Source organism: Adiantum capillus-veneris, chromosome 26 (assembly GCF_014529385.1).
Source record: "Adiantum capillus-veneris isolate H3 chromosome 26, ASM1452938v2, whole genome shotgun sequence".
In the NCBI taxonomy this organism is placed as follows: domain Eukaryota; kingdom Viridiplantae; phylum Streptophyta; class Polypodiopsida; order Polypodiales; family Pteridaceae; genus Adiantum; species Adiantum capillus-veneris.
The window spans coordinates 80,314,586-80,330,799 of record NC_140956.1 but is presented as its reverse complement, the minus strand read 5'-3'; the positions used below and the strand labels follow the sequence as shown (position 1 = coordinate 80,330,799).

General features: G+C 43.1%; 1 protein-coding gene across 1 annotated transcript in view; it reads right to left on the bottom strand.

The window, feature by feature from the left end:
• The window catches only part of TAF5 (TBP-associated factor 5), a 136,580-nt gene extending 121,684 nt beyond the window's left edge, over positions 1–14,896 (bottom strand). Inside the window, exons 1-2 of the mRNA XM_086501738.1 lie at positions 14,617–14,896; positions 14,426–14,507 (exon numbers count right to left, since the gene is read on the bottom strand). Coding sequence (XP_086357864.1) covers positions 14,426–14,507; positions 14,617–14,774 — 240 coding nt within the window. The 5' untranslated portion in view covers positions 14,775–14,896. The remainder of the gene's footprint in view (positions 1–14,425; positions 14,508–14,616) is intronic.
• Positions 14,897–16,214: the final 1,318 nt, after the last annotated feature.

Here is a 16,214-nt window from a genome sequence, read left to right as displayed (position 1 = left end):
TAACGCTAGGGAACTGCAGCAGATCCAGCATCGCCAGCATCACTTTGCAGATTCGGCGTTTTTTCAGCCTTGTCAAAAACGCAAGCTCAGCAGTAGCCAAAACGCAAAATTCAGCAGTTGGATTCTCGCAGTTTTCAGCCTATGACACAGTAGCAGATCAGCCCCTAGACGGTTACAGATGTTCCCCCATTTTTAGCCATAAAAACGCAACCAAAACAATCATTTTCAGCCACCGAATCAGTCCCCGAATTCAGCGATTAGAAACTCACAGATTTCAGCCATCGAGTCGTCGTCGTCGCCATCGGCATAGTACAATTTGCATCTGTCCATTGCATACGCATTGTACACCTTTGTGCAATCAAGAAATAGACCACTCTCGCCGACGAGAGTGGGGCCTTCGGAGGAGGGTTTTACAACCTCTCGGTGTCGTATCTCTTCTCTCTCCTTCTCTCAGTCTCATTCACTTGCACGCACAATATCCACTCACTTTGTTCGTGATCATAGCACTCTCCATAAAGACGGAAGGCTCTCTCCTTCCCTAAGAACTAAAAGGAACCTTGAGCAAATAAAGATCACTAATCTTGAGAAAATACAACATTCATTCCGCTGCACCTAACATTGGTATCAGAGCTTAGGAAGTGTTCTGCATTACTCAAGGAAAGAACCACAAGAACCACAAGAATTTTTTTGCTTCTTGTGATCGCACGAACCCAAGTTTACTTGGGCGTGGCGATTCCTAGTCGTGTTTTGTTGAAGAGTGATAGGAATCCCAAGAAAGAAGGGCTTGTCCAACCTCCCCTTGTGTCTCTTTTCACTCATTGAGAGCGGACCGTGCACTACGCGGCCGGCAAATCGACGTAAGGTGGGAAAAAGCAACCTTGGTGTGAGCGCAAGGCCGCCAAGGGGTGCGCCTGCAGAAAGGAGTAGAACTCGAGTGAAGAGAAGATCCTTCTCCAACGCGATTTGCAAGCGAAAGAAAACCTCAAGAACCCAAGTTCCTCGTGAACTTAAGAATCCAAGACCCTCAAGAACCCAAGTTCCTCGTGAACTTAAGAACCCAAGACCCCCAAGAACCCACGATTGCAGAATGGTCGTCACCCGAAGCGGAATGGATACTTCGCTTGGAGGTGATGAGCATGAGAGAGACGAAGAAGAATTTTCCCCACCACGAGGTTTTTCCGACCCTTCCCCATCTACGACAAAGATTGCACTAACTCCTATGGAGGAGTTAAAGCAGATGTTTAAGGAAAGAATGGCAGAAATGAAACGCAGACACCGAGAAGAAAAAGCAGAAAGAGAAGTAGAAAGAAAGGCAAGAGAAGTAGAAAGAGAAGCAGCAAGAAAGGCAAGACGAGAACGGCGCGACCGACACATCCAAGAGTTCTTGCGACTCTTGTCTCCAGTGCAGGCACCGATGCAAGAGATTCGGGAAAAGGAGACTCTCTCAGTCTCTTCTTCTCCAAAGCATGACACACAGGATTTGCATGATTGTGTGAAGCATGATGATGATTTGATTGACCATGATTTGCATGATGATTTGGATGAAAAAGACAAGCATGATGAATTGCATGAAGATGAAGTGATTGTTCACAAGGAGGATGTGTTAGTGGATGCTTTTTCTAGCGAAGCTAACCTCGTTGTAGATTCGATCAATCACCAAGAATCGATCTTGGCTTTCGAGTCGAGGTCCACAGATCCCCCACAAGCAGATTCGATAGATCCCGAAGAAGCGATATTGGCTCTCGAGCCTTGGTCAAAAGCACCCTCACAGAAAGTATTATGTGTTCGCATGATTGATACGCACGCATTGTTCGAGTGTTTCATTCGTGAAGGTTTCCTGTATTTTAGTCATCATCGTTATGTGATCCCTTTTACTAGGCATGACATATTGTATGTCGAGCACGTTTCTCTCATGGATGAGCACGAATGTGTGCAGATTGTGCATGAAAAGCTGAAAAGTTTGTATGTCAAGAAGTCACATTCCATGTCTCTTCCTTGGCATGACACAGTTGTTGACAGAGCACATGATTGTATGAGCACCAAGCATGGGCATTTCCATTGTGATTTGCCACAGTTGATTGACTTCGATCACACAGAAAAGATTCGACCTCATTATTTGCATGTGTTTGATGAACGGGTTGTCACTCCGTCTCCATGTTCATCTACATTGCATACACAGTCTTTAGAGAAGACAAGATTTTTTTCCTTCACTTTACATGGAATGGGTATGCTCATGGTTTTGTGTTGGAGATGGTTTCAGGAATTTTCAGCCATGGAGATTCTTGAAGTCGAAAGAAGCAGGACTCTAGACGAAGTTGAAGCATCCAAGGAGCCACAGAAGACTTTGAGTCGCTTTCGGTGCGGCAAGAAGCAAGCGTTGCAGACCTCTATGAAGTTCAAGTACCGCACGACCCACAAATCAGAGTGGGCCGACGAAAAGGTCCCTTCCAGAATTCCGGATGCTGTTGGCGATCTCCCTCGACGCCATACAGTTCGGTACCAGTACCTCACTTTGAAAAGGAGAGGATGTCACGTGACACATCATAACCCTATGTGTCCGTGGACAAGCTACACCACAGCAGGGTTCAGTCAGTCCGATCAAGTTAGATTAGCAGTGATCTGGCACTTTTGTGAGTCTATTCGTAGACCGTGCATGCCCAGTCACTTAGCATAGATGCATATCCTCCAGTTGCACACAGCATGATCATCGGAATTCCCATCAGAATCCATTAGCATCAATTAGGGGAATTTTCCAATGCATTTAGCCTATTTCCTATTTATTGGTTATTTTCACTTATTATTTTTAAGTGACTTTCCAACAAAAGTAGGTAGGGCAATTTTGCTAAGTTAATATATAAGCAAACCCAAGTTAGCACTTTCTGGCAGAAGAGGCAGCAGGAGCTTTCCGCTCAACGGGCAACTTCTCAGCAGTAACCCCCCCTCAGCATCAGACCATCGCCATACAACCTCTTGCTTGGCATTTTTCCTATGAGATAGAATCAGCCCAGCCATAGCGTTTTTACTAACGCTAGGGAACTGCAGCAGATCCAGCATCGCCAGCATCACTTTGCAGATTCGGCGTTTTTTCAGCCTTGTCAAAAACGCAAGCTCAGCAGTAGCCAAAACGCAAAATTCAGCAGTTGGATTCTCGCAGTTTTCAGCCTATGACACAGTAGCAGATCAGCCCCTAGACGGTTACAGATGTTCCCCCATTTTTAGCCATAAAAACGCAACCAAAACAATCATTTTCAGCCACCGTATCAGTCCCCGAATTCAGCGATTAGAAACTCACAGATTTCAGCCATCGAGTCATGGTCGTCGCCATCGGCATAGTCCAATTTGCATCTGTCCATTGCATACGCATTGTACACCTTTGTGCAATCAAGAAATAGACCACTCTCGCCGACGAGAGTGGGGCCTTCGGAGGAGGGTTTTACAACCTCTCGGTGTCGTATATCTTCTCTCTCCTTCCCTCAGTCTCATTCACTTGCACGCACAATATCCACTCACTTTGTTCGTGATCATAGCACTCTCCATAAAGACGGAAGGCTCTCTCCTTCCCTAAGAACTAAAAGGAACCTTGAGCAAATAAAGATCACTAATCTTGAGAAAATACAACATTCATTCCGTTGCACCTAACAGAAACTGCCCAGAGAGGAGTATTGTTAGGTGCAGCGGAATGATTGTTTGCGCTTTGCTCAAGATGAGTGCTCCGAACTGTGCTCAAGGTTCCTTTTGTTCTTATGGAAGGTAGAGCCTTCCGTTCTTAATGAGAGAATGCTATGATCACGAACAAAGTGAATGGACACTGTGCATGCAGGTGTATGAGACTGAGAGATAGAGAGAGAAGAGAGATACGACACCAGAGACGTTGTAAAACCCTCATCTGAAGGCCCCACTCTCGTCGGCGAGAGTGGTCTCCTTATGATTGCACAAAGTGGTACAATGCGGATGCAATGGACTGATGCAACTTGGGACTATGCCGATGACGACGACGACCTTAGGGCTGAAATCTGTGGTCTTCTTACTGCTGAAATTCGGGGCTGTTTCGGTGGCTGAAAATGACTGTTTTGGCTGCGTTTTCGAGGCTGAAAATAGGGGTCTTCTGCAAGGCTTCCAGGGCTAAATCTACTACTGTGTCTAATGCTGAAAACACTGCTGTTCTGATTTGAAATAGGCTGAAACCCAAAAACGCTGGCTGCCTCTCTAGCGTGAGTGAAAAACGTTGGCTGTCCGGGATCTGCTGGCGATCATGGCTGGAAACCAAAAACGCTGCCTTGTCTGGGTACTGCTGGCGATCATGGGAAAAACGCCAGGGGCTGAGTATGGCGATGAAGGAGACCAACAAACGCCAAGGGGGTTCTGGGCTCACCAAGGGGAACTTGGAGAGTTCTTGCTGAGAAGGTGCCTGTTGAGCGGGGAGCTCCTGCTGTCTCTTCTGCCAGAAAGTGCTAACTTGGGTTTGCTTATATATTAGCTTAGCAAAATTGCCCTACCTACTTTTGTTGGAAAGTCACTTAAAAATAATAAGTGAAAAATACCAAAAATAGGGAAAATAGGCTAAATGCACTGGAAAATTTCCCCGATGGAATCTGATGGATTCTGAAGGGAATACTGATATACCTTCATAAGTTCAGAATAGTCTGAACTCACGAATTATAAGAGGGAATAAAGCACTCATAAAACTATAAAAGCAAGAGACACACGAAAAGAAGAGAAAAACAAAAACAAACAAACAAACTAAATCACTTTGTTTGCTTCGAAACAAAACTAGATAAAACAAAACATTATTAACTTAAAAATGTTTTTAGAAAAGGCATGTGTAAAATAAGTTGACGCAACTTACTTAGCTTAAAACAAGTACTCAACTTTAAGCCAAAAAAAAAAAAAAAAAAGGATAAGACATCTTAAAAACTTAATCCTAGAAATCAAACTTCACACAACAACTTATAACAGAACACAATCTTAAGTCCTCAGGTAAGCTAAATATGAAATCGAAAAATGAATACTACTACAAATCTACGAAGAGCAAAGAACCAAACTTGACAATATGTGATCTCAACTTCACTGCTTGTCCAAACAGGAAGAATAAGATTATCACCTTTATCATGCATAGCTTGGACAACAGCTATGACATCCCTACTCACGTCGTCAGTGCCCAAGAGTAGGTGCAGGTTTATATAGAGGTCATTCATGATTTGAACGTACTCTACAAAACCAACGAGCTGAGTTTCTATCACCCTCCGGAGGTGATGGGCATACTCATCCATGATAAAGGCTAGCAATTGTCAAGCTATAGTGAAAATACTAGAAGCGCTAAAGATCAAAACAACAACATAAGGTGTTATTACGTCAAACAATAAGTGGGCTTTTTAGCTCCCCACTTCTATTGAATTTACTACTGATTATCTTGAACATTCCAAAGGAAAAAACACTAAAAATAAACTTACTACGATGCAAAAATGAACGAACTTTTTTCATGATTCTTTTGAATGAGTATCCTTTTTCAACTAGTAAAGAAATAAGATGGCAAGATTGAACAACAAAAGTAGATTTACTAGAACAAAGACAAGAAAATCTAAATAGTTGAGAGCAAATGACACCGTACTTGGCTAAAAGAGAAATGTTCGAAGAAATGTGAGGCATGCGGATGATTTTTAGATTGGCATATTCTGGTTCAAGGCGCTTATCATAGATATCTACTTCTAATCCCAAGGGAGTCTGAAAGAACTTAAGGTCTAAAAAGGCACAACAATCACTATTTGTGGTACAGTTAAGTTCACAAAACTCCTTGGGATAAATTCCTCCACCTACAGAACTCGAATTCAAGTATATAAAATCTTGAAAAGAAGGAACGTCAGGGACAAAAAGATCATCTACAAAGCGTCTTACATTGCATAACTTGTGCAAAAATATTGGGCAAGTGTTAGCAAGGACAAGACACTCCATAAAATCAAACTCATAAGTAAAAAGATAGAAATTAGCAAGAAAAACAGCACAATTGGTGCCCATAGGGATACCAATTGTTTGCTTGAAAAGAGAGTCGCCGATGGTTTTATATAAATTGTCCAAAAGAAAATCTAACCAAGATATGATGTAAATGTCATCTACAATCCTGGTGAATCTCTTTCTTCCTTTGTCTACATCTACATTTTTTCAGCCATAAGAAGTCAAAGTTCAAGGCTGACTTTTCTACTAACAATGCCTTGTACCTATCCTTCTCAAGCTTGTACGCAAAACTTTTGAAATAAGAGACTTGACTCTAAATTTAAGGTCCTCCAAATTTAGCTTCGTGTATAACGTTGTAAAGTCAAAAGTTTGGAGACATAAAGGAGAAGATTTCTCCTTAAGGCTTCTTGAAGAGTTCAAAAACTTTAAAACAGGAATCACACCTACTGAATCATTTAAAATCCAACTTGAATCAGTAGGTACGTCTGCTTCCTTAAGCATATTATTCCACAATTCATTTACGCTAGGTAAAATGGCTTTGAAACAATAACTAAGCCATTTTGAAACCTCGGTCAAAGAGGTGTTACAAGAAGCAGCTATAAATCTAGGCTTTATAGGGTTCTTGTGGAACTTCCAAACGGTATATAAAAAAGGTAATTTAGGCTGGCACTTGAAACCAAAAGACTTACAAAAGTCTTGATGTTTCAAGATAACCTCTTGCATTGAAAGATCACAATTACTGTAAGTCTGAGAGTTTACTTCACCTAACAAGCATTCTAAATAGAACTTTTTGCACGTAACAACAAAGTTATTAGAGCACTTATCTACATAAGAGATTACAAAATCACAATGAAATTTCCTAAGAGCATCACGATCAAAAGAAGATAAGCTGTTCCTTCCTGAAGAAACGTTCCGAGAGCAAGATGCTAATTTCAAAGAATCTTTCTTGAGGATTACAGACTTCCAATGGGTAAAAATACCTTGAACTCCTAAAGACACCTCAAACTTTACTACGAAACTAGAAATTCCTTTTTCTATGGCTTTGAGAAGGCAAGAGTCGTTTGAGGAAGGGAGCCTATATTTAGTACCTCTTGAGAAAAGGTCTTTCAAGGAATCCGAAGGAAGGATAGAACAATCGGCAATAACTACATGACCCAAAGCTCCATTTACGTAAGAAGAAAAGGCAGTTTTACAAGAAGGGCAATCAATACTTGAGATTGCAAGCCTCTCTTGCTTTTTAAGATTACGTCCCCTGTCACTATAATTGAAAGCTTTTTGTCCTAAAGTTTTCACATATTTGAAAGCTACGACAGGATGGTTCCATACCTTTCTCACACAAGGAGGGAGAGCATCCAAAGCTTCTTGAGATCTCAAAATAGAGCTTAATCCAATCTTGTCTAAGCCAGGGGAGGTAAAGATAGTTATCAACAAATCTTTCTTTCCAACCAAGGGATTTGTCAGACTAGGACATTTGGACTTCAGAAATTTGTCTAACAGTACTCGAAGTTGAGTACTATGAGACTCTTTTAGCTCCAAATCTTCATAAGAGTAGTTCTCAAGGGTATACAAGAGCTTAAATAGGATCCTTATATTATACCTTTCAAATATTTTATAGGATTCTGAAGGGAATACTGATGATCATGTTGTGTGCAACCAGAGGATATGCATTTATACTAAGTGACTGGGCATGCACAGTCTACAAATAGACTCACAAAAGTGCCAAATCACTTCTAACCTATACTGACTTGACTGACTGAACCCTGGTCATGCAGTAGCTTGTCCACGGACACATAGGGTTGGATGTGTCACGTGACATCCCCTCCTTTTCAAAGTGAGGTACTGGTACCGAACTGTATGGCGTCGAGGGAGATCACCAATAGCATCCGGAATCCTGGAAGGGACTCTTCGCCGGTCCACTCTGATGTGTGGGTCGTGCGGTACTTGAACTTCATAAAGGTCTGCAACGCTTGCTTCTTTGGGCCGCGCCGAAAGCGACACAAAGTCTTTGGTATCTCCTTCAGTGCTTCAACTTCGTCGAGAGTCATGCTTCTTTCTTCTTCAAGAATCTCCATGGTTGAAAATTCCTAAAACCACTTCCAACACAAAATCATGAACATACCTATTCCATGTAAAGTGAAGGGAAAAAATCTTGTCTTCGCTAAAGATTGTGTATGCAACGTAGATGAACATAGAGACGGAGTGACAACCCGTTCATCAAACACATGCAAACGATGAGATCGAATCTTTCTTGTATGATCTAGAGCAATCAACTTGTTGGGTTAAAGGCCTAAATAACCCCTTTTTGTACATTTTTATACTTTGTCCAGGTTCACATTAAACCTGGACACATTTTTTAGAGGTCACTTATAATAAAAGTGGGAAAACCCAAAACTTACTTATTGAGTTTTTCCCAAAAATGTGAGCTCTCTCTCTCTCCCTCTTCTTCTACTAGCGCTTCCTCTTTTGCTGATCTTCGCCTCCCCTCTCTGCACACACACTGCACTTCCTCGCGTGCTCTTTCACTTGCACACACCGCCGCGCGCTCATCAACTGGTATCAAAGCCTCGATTAGGGTTTGCCCTAAACCTGCAAACGCTGAATTTCAGCCAAGAAGGTCAACTTTCACGCGAGATTTTGCAATTTCGTCACCAAAGGACTCGTCCCCGGACACTAGAGAGCTCCCGGCAACCCAAATTGACCTAAAACAGGCTGAAATTAGGTCAAAACAGGAAATTACAGGTTATGACAGTGAAAATACAGGTTTTGCAAATGATGTATTAAGGTGTGGGAATACTTTTGCTAAGTCTCCGCTACCCAAAAACACTGAAATTGCCGAAAAACAAGCCCTAAAACAGGTGTTTTAAGGAAATTTCAGATTTACGCAAGTTTTTGCAAGGGTTTTTATGATGCGATTACATTCGGGAAAGTGCAAATTGATGCAATCTACGCACATTTGACAAATTTTGTCGATGTATGACCATTTGTGGCTCAATTTCATGCAAGCAGAATTTTATCGCGAAACCAAAGCACGAATGCAAGCGATGTTGCGACTCTTTTCTCAAGTGCCGACACCGATGCAAGAGATTCGGGAAAAGGAGACTCTCTCAGTCTCTTCTTCTCCAAAGCATGACACACAGGATTTGCATGATTGTGTGAAGCGTGATGATGATTTGATTGACAATGATTTGCATGATGATGATTTGGATCATAAAGACAAGTATGATGATTTGAATTCACGATCCAATTTGGCTTGTCGTTCTTTGGCTTCCAAGCGTGCTTGCTCACGCTCACGCACTATGGTTGCCATTCTTAAGGCATTTCTTGCTTTGCGTTGTAAATTCTGTTCCATAAACAACAGCTCCAACTCCTCCATTGGAGTTAGAGCAATCGGTGTCGTAGATGGGGAAGGGTCAGAAAAACCTCCTCGTGGGGAAAATTCTTCTTCACCTCTCTCATGCTCATTACCTCCAAGCGAAGTATCCATTCCGCTTCGAGTGATGATCATTCTGAAGTCGTGGGTTCTTGTGGTCTTGGGTTCTTAAGTTCACGAGGAACTTGGGTTCTTGGGGGTCTTGGTTCTTGAGTTCACGAGGAACTTGGGTTCTTGAGGTTCTTGAGGTTCTTCTTTCGCTTGCAAACTGCGTTTAAGAAGGATCTTCTCTTCACCCGAGTTCTACTCCTTTCTACGGGCGCACTCCTTGGCGGCCTTGCGCTCACACCAAGGTTGCTTTTTCCCACCTCACATCGATTGGCCGGCCGCTAAGTGCACGGTCCGCTCTCAATGAGTGAAAAGAGACACAAGGGGAGGCTGGACAAGCCCTTCTTTCTTGGGATTCCAGTCACTCTTCAAAAAACAGGATTAGGAATCGACACGCCCAAGCGAACTTGGGTTCGTGCGACCGCAACAAGCAAAAAAAATTCTTGTGATTCTTGTGGTTCTTTCCTTGAGTGATACAGAACACTGTCAAAGCTCTGATTCCAATGTTAGGTGCAGCGGAATGATTGTTTGCACTTTGCTCAAGATGAGTGCTCCGAACTGTGCTCAAGGTTCCTTTTGTTCTTATGGAAGATAGAGCCTTCCGTTCTTAATGAGAGAATGCTATGATCACGAACAAAGTGAATGGACACTGTGCGTGCAAGTGTATGAGACTGAGAGATAGAGAGAGAAGAGAGATACGACACCAGAGACGTAAAACCCTCCTCTGAAGGCCCCACTCTCGTCGGCGAGAGTGGTCTACTTATGATTGCACAAAGTGGTACAATGCGGATGCAATGGACTGATGCAACTTGGGACTATGCCGATGACGACGACGGTGATGACGACAACGACTTTAGGGCTGAAATCTGTGGTCTTCTTACTGCTGAAATTCGGGGCTGTTTCGGTGGCTGAAAATGACTGTTTTGGCTACGTTTTTGAGGCTGAAAATGGGGGTCTTCTGCAAGGCTTCAAGGGCTAAATCTGCTACCGTGTCTAATGCTGAAAACGCTCCTGTTCTGATGCGAAATAGGCTGAAAACCAAAAACGCTGGCTGCCTCTCTAGCGTCAGTGAAAAACGCTGGCTGTCTGGGATCTGCTGGCGATCATGGCTGGAAACAAAAAACGTTGCCTTGTCTGGGTATTGTTGGCGATCATGGGAAAAACACCAGGGGCTGAGTATGGCGATGAAGGAGACCAACAAACGCCAAGGGGGTTCTGGGCTCACCAAGGGGAACTTGGAGAGTTCTTGCTGAGAAGGTGCCTGTTGAGCGGGGAGCTCCTGCTGCCTCTTCTGCCAGAAAGTGCTAACTTGGGTTTGCTTATATATTAACTTAGCAAAATTGCCCTACCTACTTTTGTTGGAAAGTCACTTAAAAATAATAAGTGAAAAATACCAAAAATAGGGAAAATAGGCTAAATGCACTGGAAAATTCCCCTGATGGATTCTGAAGGGAATACTGATGATCATGCTGTGTGCAACCAGAGGATATGCATCTATACTAAGTGACTGGGCATGCATGGTCTACGAATAGACTCACAAAAGTGTCAGATCACTTCTAATCTAGACTGACTTGATTGATTGAACCCTGGTCATGCTGTAGCTTGTCCATCGACACATAGGTTGGATGTGTCACGTGACAAGTATCTATCAAGGCCATTCAAAATGGCCAATCCATTTATTGTGCCCATCTCAATCAGGTATCTTCTACTAGAGTTCAGGCATCTCTTTGGATTTGTCCACTCGGTCCCAGTTTCTCCAAGGGACAATCGTTAGGGAGTGTGCGCTATTTTGTGGTTGTGCCCGGAACGGGAACGCGAACGGGGATGTGGAACAAAATGCCATTCCCTGTTACGGGCACTCACGTTTGAAACACGGAACGGGGATTCGGAACGGGAACTTGGAATGGGAACGGGGAACGGAGACCTGAAAACGGCCATTCCCTGTTACTATGGTTTTCTCATGTCGGGTGGTGTTTAGCAATGTTTAGCTCGGGTTTTGGCTTGGTTCCATGGCCTTCTATGGTCCTTTTGCTTTTAGGTAGTCTCCCCCCTGCAGTTCAGTGCTTTCCCAAAGCCCTAGGGGCAAAAGTTGTCCCTCTCTTGCTCCTATATCCCATTTACTGGGGGTTTTTGTGTCACGTGACACATCCAACCCTATGTGTCCGTGGACAAGCTACAGCATGACCAGGGTTCAGTTCAGTCAAGTCAGTCTAGAATAGGAAGTGATCTGGCACTTTTGTGAGTTTGTTCGCAGACCGTGCATGACCAGTCACTTAGATTCGATGCATATCCTCCGGATGCACACAGTATGATCATCAGCATTCCCATCAGAATCCATCAGGGAATTTTCCAGTTCATTAAACCTATTTTCCCTATTTTTGACATTTTTCACTTATTATTTTTAAGTGACTTTTGTTGGAACTAGGTAGGGCAATTTGACTACGTAAATATATAAGCAACCTAGGGTTAGCACTATCTGGCAGAAGAAGAAGGAGAGCAACAGGCACCCAGTGCAGCAGGCCCTCTTGAGAACCTTCTCAGCAAGAACAGACCTCTCTCGCCATCAGCCATTCAGCCTAGCGTTTTTCAGCCATACCAGCGTTTTTGCATCAGCAAATTCAACCCTGCACTAGGCGCTTCCAGGAGCAATTCTGCCAGCATTTTATAGCAGCACTTCCAGCGTTTTTCAGCAGGAGATTTCAGCCAGCAAAGGGACAGCATAGCAGCGTTTCTGCAGCAGTTAAAGGACAGCCACTTTGCGTTTTCCAACAGCAGCAGCATACCAGCGTTTTGGACAACAAATCAGAGACTGGAAAAAGGCCTGCTATCCAACGTATTCAAGCCATAAGAAACAATGTTTTCAGCCATAGGAAGCGGCGTGTTTTCAGCCATCAAGTTAGCAGATCATCCCCCAACTTGGTGCCACAGTTACTGGCTCGAAGCATTCAGTTTTCAGCACTAGACTCGTCCTCATCGTCCACACCGTTGACCTCGACATAGCAAGCATTTAGACTCATTGCATCAACCATTGTACCAGATTGTGCAATCAATAGTAGACCACTCTCGCCATCGAGAGTGGGGCCCTTCGAGAAGGGTTTGACAACTTCCCGGGGTCGTATTCTCTTCTCTCTCTATCTCTCAGTCTCATGCACCTTCACGCACAGTGTCTATTCACTTTGTTTGTGTCCATTGCACTCTCTCATTAAAGGAACGGAAGGCTCTCCCTTCCCTAAGTAAAAGGAACCCTTGAGCCCGTTGCACCTTACATTGGTATCAGAGCTTTGGCAGTGTTTTGTATCACTCAAGGAAAGAACCACAAGAATTTTTTTTGCTTGTTGCGGTCGCACATAACCCAAGTCCTCTTGGGCGTGTCGGTTCCTAATCGTGCTTTTGAAGAGTGACAAGAAACCCAAGAAAGAAGTCCTTTCTGCCACTTCTCTTCCAGTTGGTTGTGACATTCAATGCAGGACGTGCATGTCCAAGGTGTTCCATACAATAGCATTAGTACCAAGCCTAGGTAGTACAGCATACGAAGCACCTCTTATTTATAACTCACTTACTAATAAGTGACCCATTAATTTCTAAAGTCGTGAGATGTAAACTAGCCATCTTGGATTTAGGGTCGATTGTACTTTGCCACTTCTTGAAAATTGTTGCCATCGGCCGAGTCCGCACATGAGATTTGTATGGGATGGCTAAATCAGTCATGAAGATCACAATTCGTATCTGAGATCTCATCGGGCATAATGATGTAATGTTTAGTGACCAGTCTGCTAGTGCATGGTTTGAGTAGTCAAATGCATGTCGACATGAAGTCAGTGTCTACTGAGATGGTTTATTGTTCACTGTTTGTTTTGCAAGAATAATTGAGGACGATTACTATTCTCAACCCGGGGGGGAGGGGGTGTATATATGTCACAAACTGATGATGTGGCATGACCCAATACCAGATAGTTGAAAAGCGAGCCATCTGTAGCTGCATGTACGACCCGAGAATTGTGGAGCAAAACATAGGAGGATTTGCAACAAAAGGCATGATTAACGATTGTTGACTTGGCACTTTGGACACAGGCTACTTTTCGGTTAAAGTTATTGAAAGCATATACCTAGATGAATCCAGGAAAAGCCCAGATTCACCCTTGAAGGAAAGTGCAAGGAATAGACCCATGGTAGTCACCCACAAGACAATATAACCATCAGCTCCATCATGCATAGTATTGACCAAATACCACGACATCCCCACTAACGTCGTCAGTGCCCCATAGTGGGTGTAGAACTAGGTACTAACATATGCTCCCAAACACAACACACACCACACGCACACACACATGAGTTATTGAAAGCAGTTAAATTTTGGGGGCACCGGTGTTTTAGGGCGCAAGCTTTCTATATCAATGCTTTGGCCACATGCCTTTATAAGTGATGCCTTGGGAGGTCAGCTGCAAATCAGTGCATCGTTGCACAATGGCCGAGTGACTCCCTAGCAATTGTACTCTATGATTATCAATATAAAAGAAGTACCGTATGGGACATCTGACTTAGGGGCCAGTGCATCTAGGTAGAGAACTACGCACTACCATGTCTCATCTCCATTGCTCTTTTCAATTCAATTCCTTCATTTGAGCCCTAACCTAAACCATATTTCAAATATATTGCATACAAAGGTCCCGCTTACAGCATTCAAACTCACGCACACAGATGGGTGATTGCAACAATCTCCTTTCCATCATTTTGCACCCTATTTCATGATGATCACAACTGCTGGATATGGAGCAGTGCTTAAAACTAGAAGAAATTCCAGTTTATTTTCGAATTTGGCAACTAAACCATCAATCATGAAATCATATGTAAGTAGATTCCTTAATTAAAACTAGATTAGATAATAATCAAGCATCTCACCACGGAAGTTCAATGAAGGGCAAAGTTTCTAGGGGTCAGACAGAGAATTTAAAGCATTCAAGAAGGCAGGAAATCAAAGAGAACAAATATATTAAGTACCTTGTATATATCGAGAGATGAATGAACCCAGCTACGAAGCTTGCTATATGCTTCCTTATATAAAACAGGAGCATTGTCCAACCTAGACAAGGTTGGACAATTAAAATGCATCATATATATATCTCTCTCTCTCTCTCTCTCTCTCTCTCTCTCTCTCTCTCTCTCTCTCTCTCTCTCTCTCAGAAAGTTACTTGGAATAACGCAGTAATGAGTTGGCAATGTCAGGTCCAGTCTTGGACGAAGAGGAACCAGACTTGAGGAGCTCCTCTTGAAAAGCTTGTTCGGCTTGATGATATTTCTTGTTCTGCAGGTACGCTAAGACAGCTTTATCTAGCTGCTCTTCGTCCATGGTCTTGTGTCAAGCTGGGTTGTCCACAGCAGAAGAGCGAGCGACTTTACAAGAGAGGAGTAGAGTCGGTTTTTTTGTGCCCGCTGTAGAGGAACGCTGGAGGCCTCTCTTAATTCTCTTCTAGTAGTAAGAGGGCCGTTTTGTAAGTTGCACCTCTCTATACACCTTTTTTGGTGTATAGTAGTAAACGGCCCTCTTCTAGTAGTAAGAGGGCCGTTTTGTAAGTTGCACCTCTCTATACATCTTTTTTGGTGTAAGCTTTACCCTTGTCCCTAATATTTGAGCATTGCTATCTAGAAGAATTCAACTCGTGCTCTTGTATATTCTTCAGCTATCTTTATCGAGCTCTTGCAATGGCTTTCATCCCCTAGACATCTTGATTGGAAGGGATCTTTGGCCTAGCGGGCAATGAAATGAATATTAGTGTAGATACTCTCCTTCCGCAAAATTGGTGTTGAATGATTGGTAGCATTTTGGCTCACTTGTTTCCATATGGTAATGTCGAGATTGTTAAACTTTTTGCATCTCAAGTGCATGCCCAATGTGAGCCTAGTTATTATTTTGCCTTTCAGGTATTCACTTTACTTATTTGACATTATTACAGTTGGGGCAATTCCTATTGGGTAGTATATAATTGCACCCAAGTCCCTATTGTATAATTATCATTTCAATGCCATGGCTGGTTGGTTCAACAACTCTCTCTCTCTCTCTCTCTCTCTCTCTCTCTCTCTCTCTCTCTCTCTCTCTCTCTCTCTCTCTCTCTATATATATATATATATATATATATATATATATATAGATGTTGACATAGTATCAGAGCTACAGGTTCTTTGATTGTGTTGGAGAGTGTTAGCACAAAGAGAAAACCGCGTTCATAAGATCGGCTACGTTTTTGGCCTTAGGAGCAATGGCGATATGTAGCATTTTGCCACTGCATTTTAAAGCGTTGTGGCATCTTTAGCGATAAATCTTTTGAATAGCATTTTAATCAGCCCTCTCTTTTCCTGGCTCTCTTTTGAGACACACACACCTCCTGTGGCCTGCGGTTTTTGCCCCCCCCCCCCCCCCCCCCCCCCCCCCCCCCCCCCCCCTCTTGCCTGTGTTTTGAAACGCAATGGACAATGGCGCCTTTGGGCTTGCTTTTTGAGATGCGCTTGTTGAGGAGCGACTCTTCTATTTGCTTCTCTGTAGTGTCTTAACGTTGTTTGTGCAAAGACCTTCAAATCAAATGCATCTTTTTAGCATTTTGAAACACTTCAATTTTGGCTCATTTTGGAGCAAGGTTTATTAAGCATCTTGAGACGCTTTTGCCAAGGCTGAGTGACGACGGCAAGTAGAAAGGGCAATGTTTTTGGTAGCAAAGGCAAAGGCAAGAGATTAGTATCATGGTACATCATCTCTCGGCTATGGACGGTGCTTTGACTAGTACTCAATTAGTGA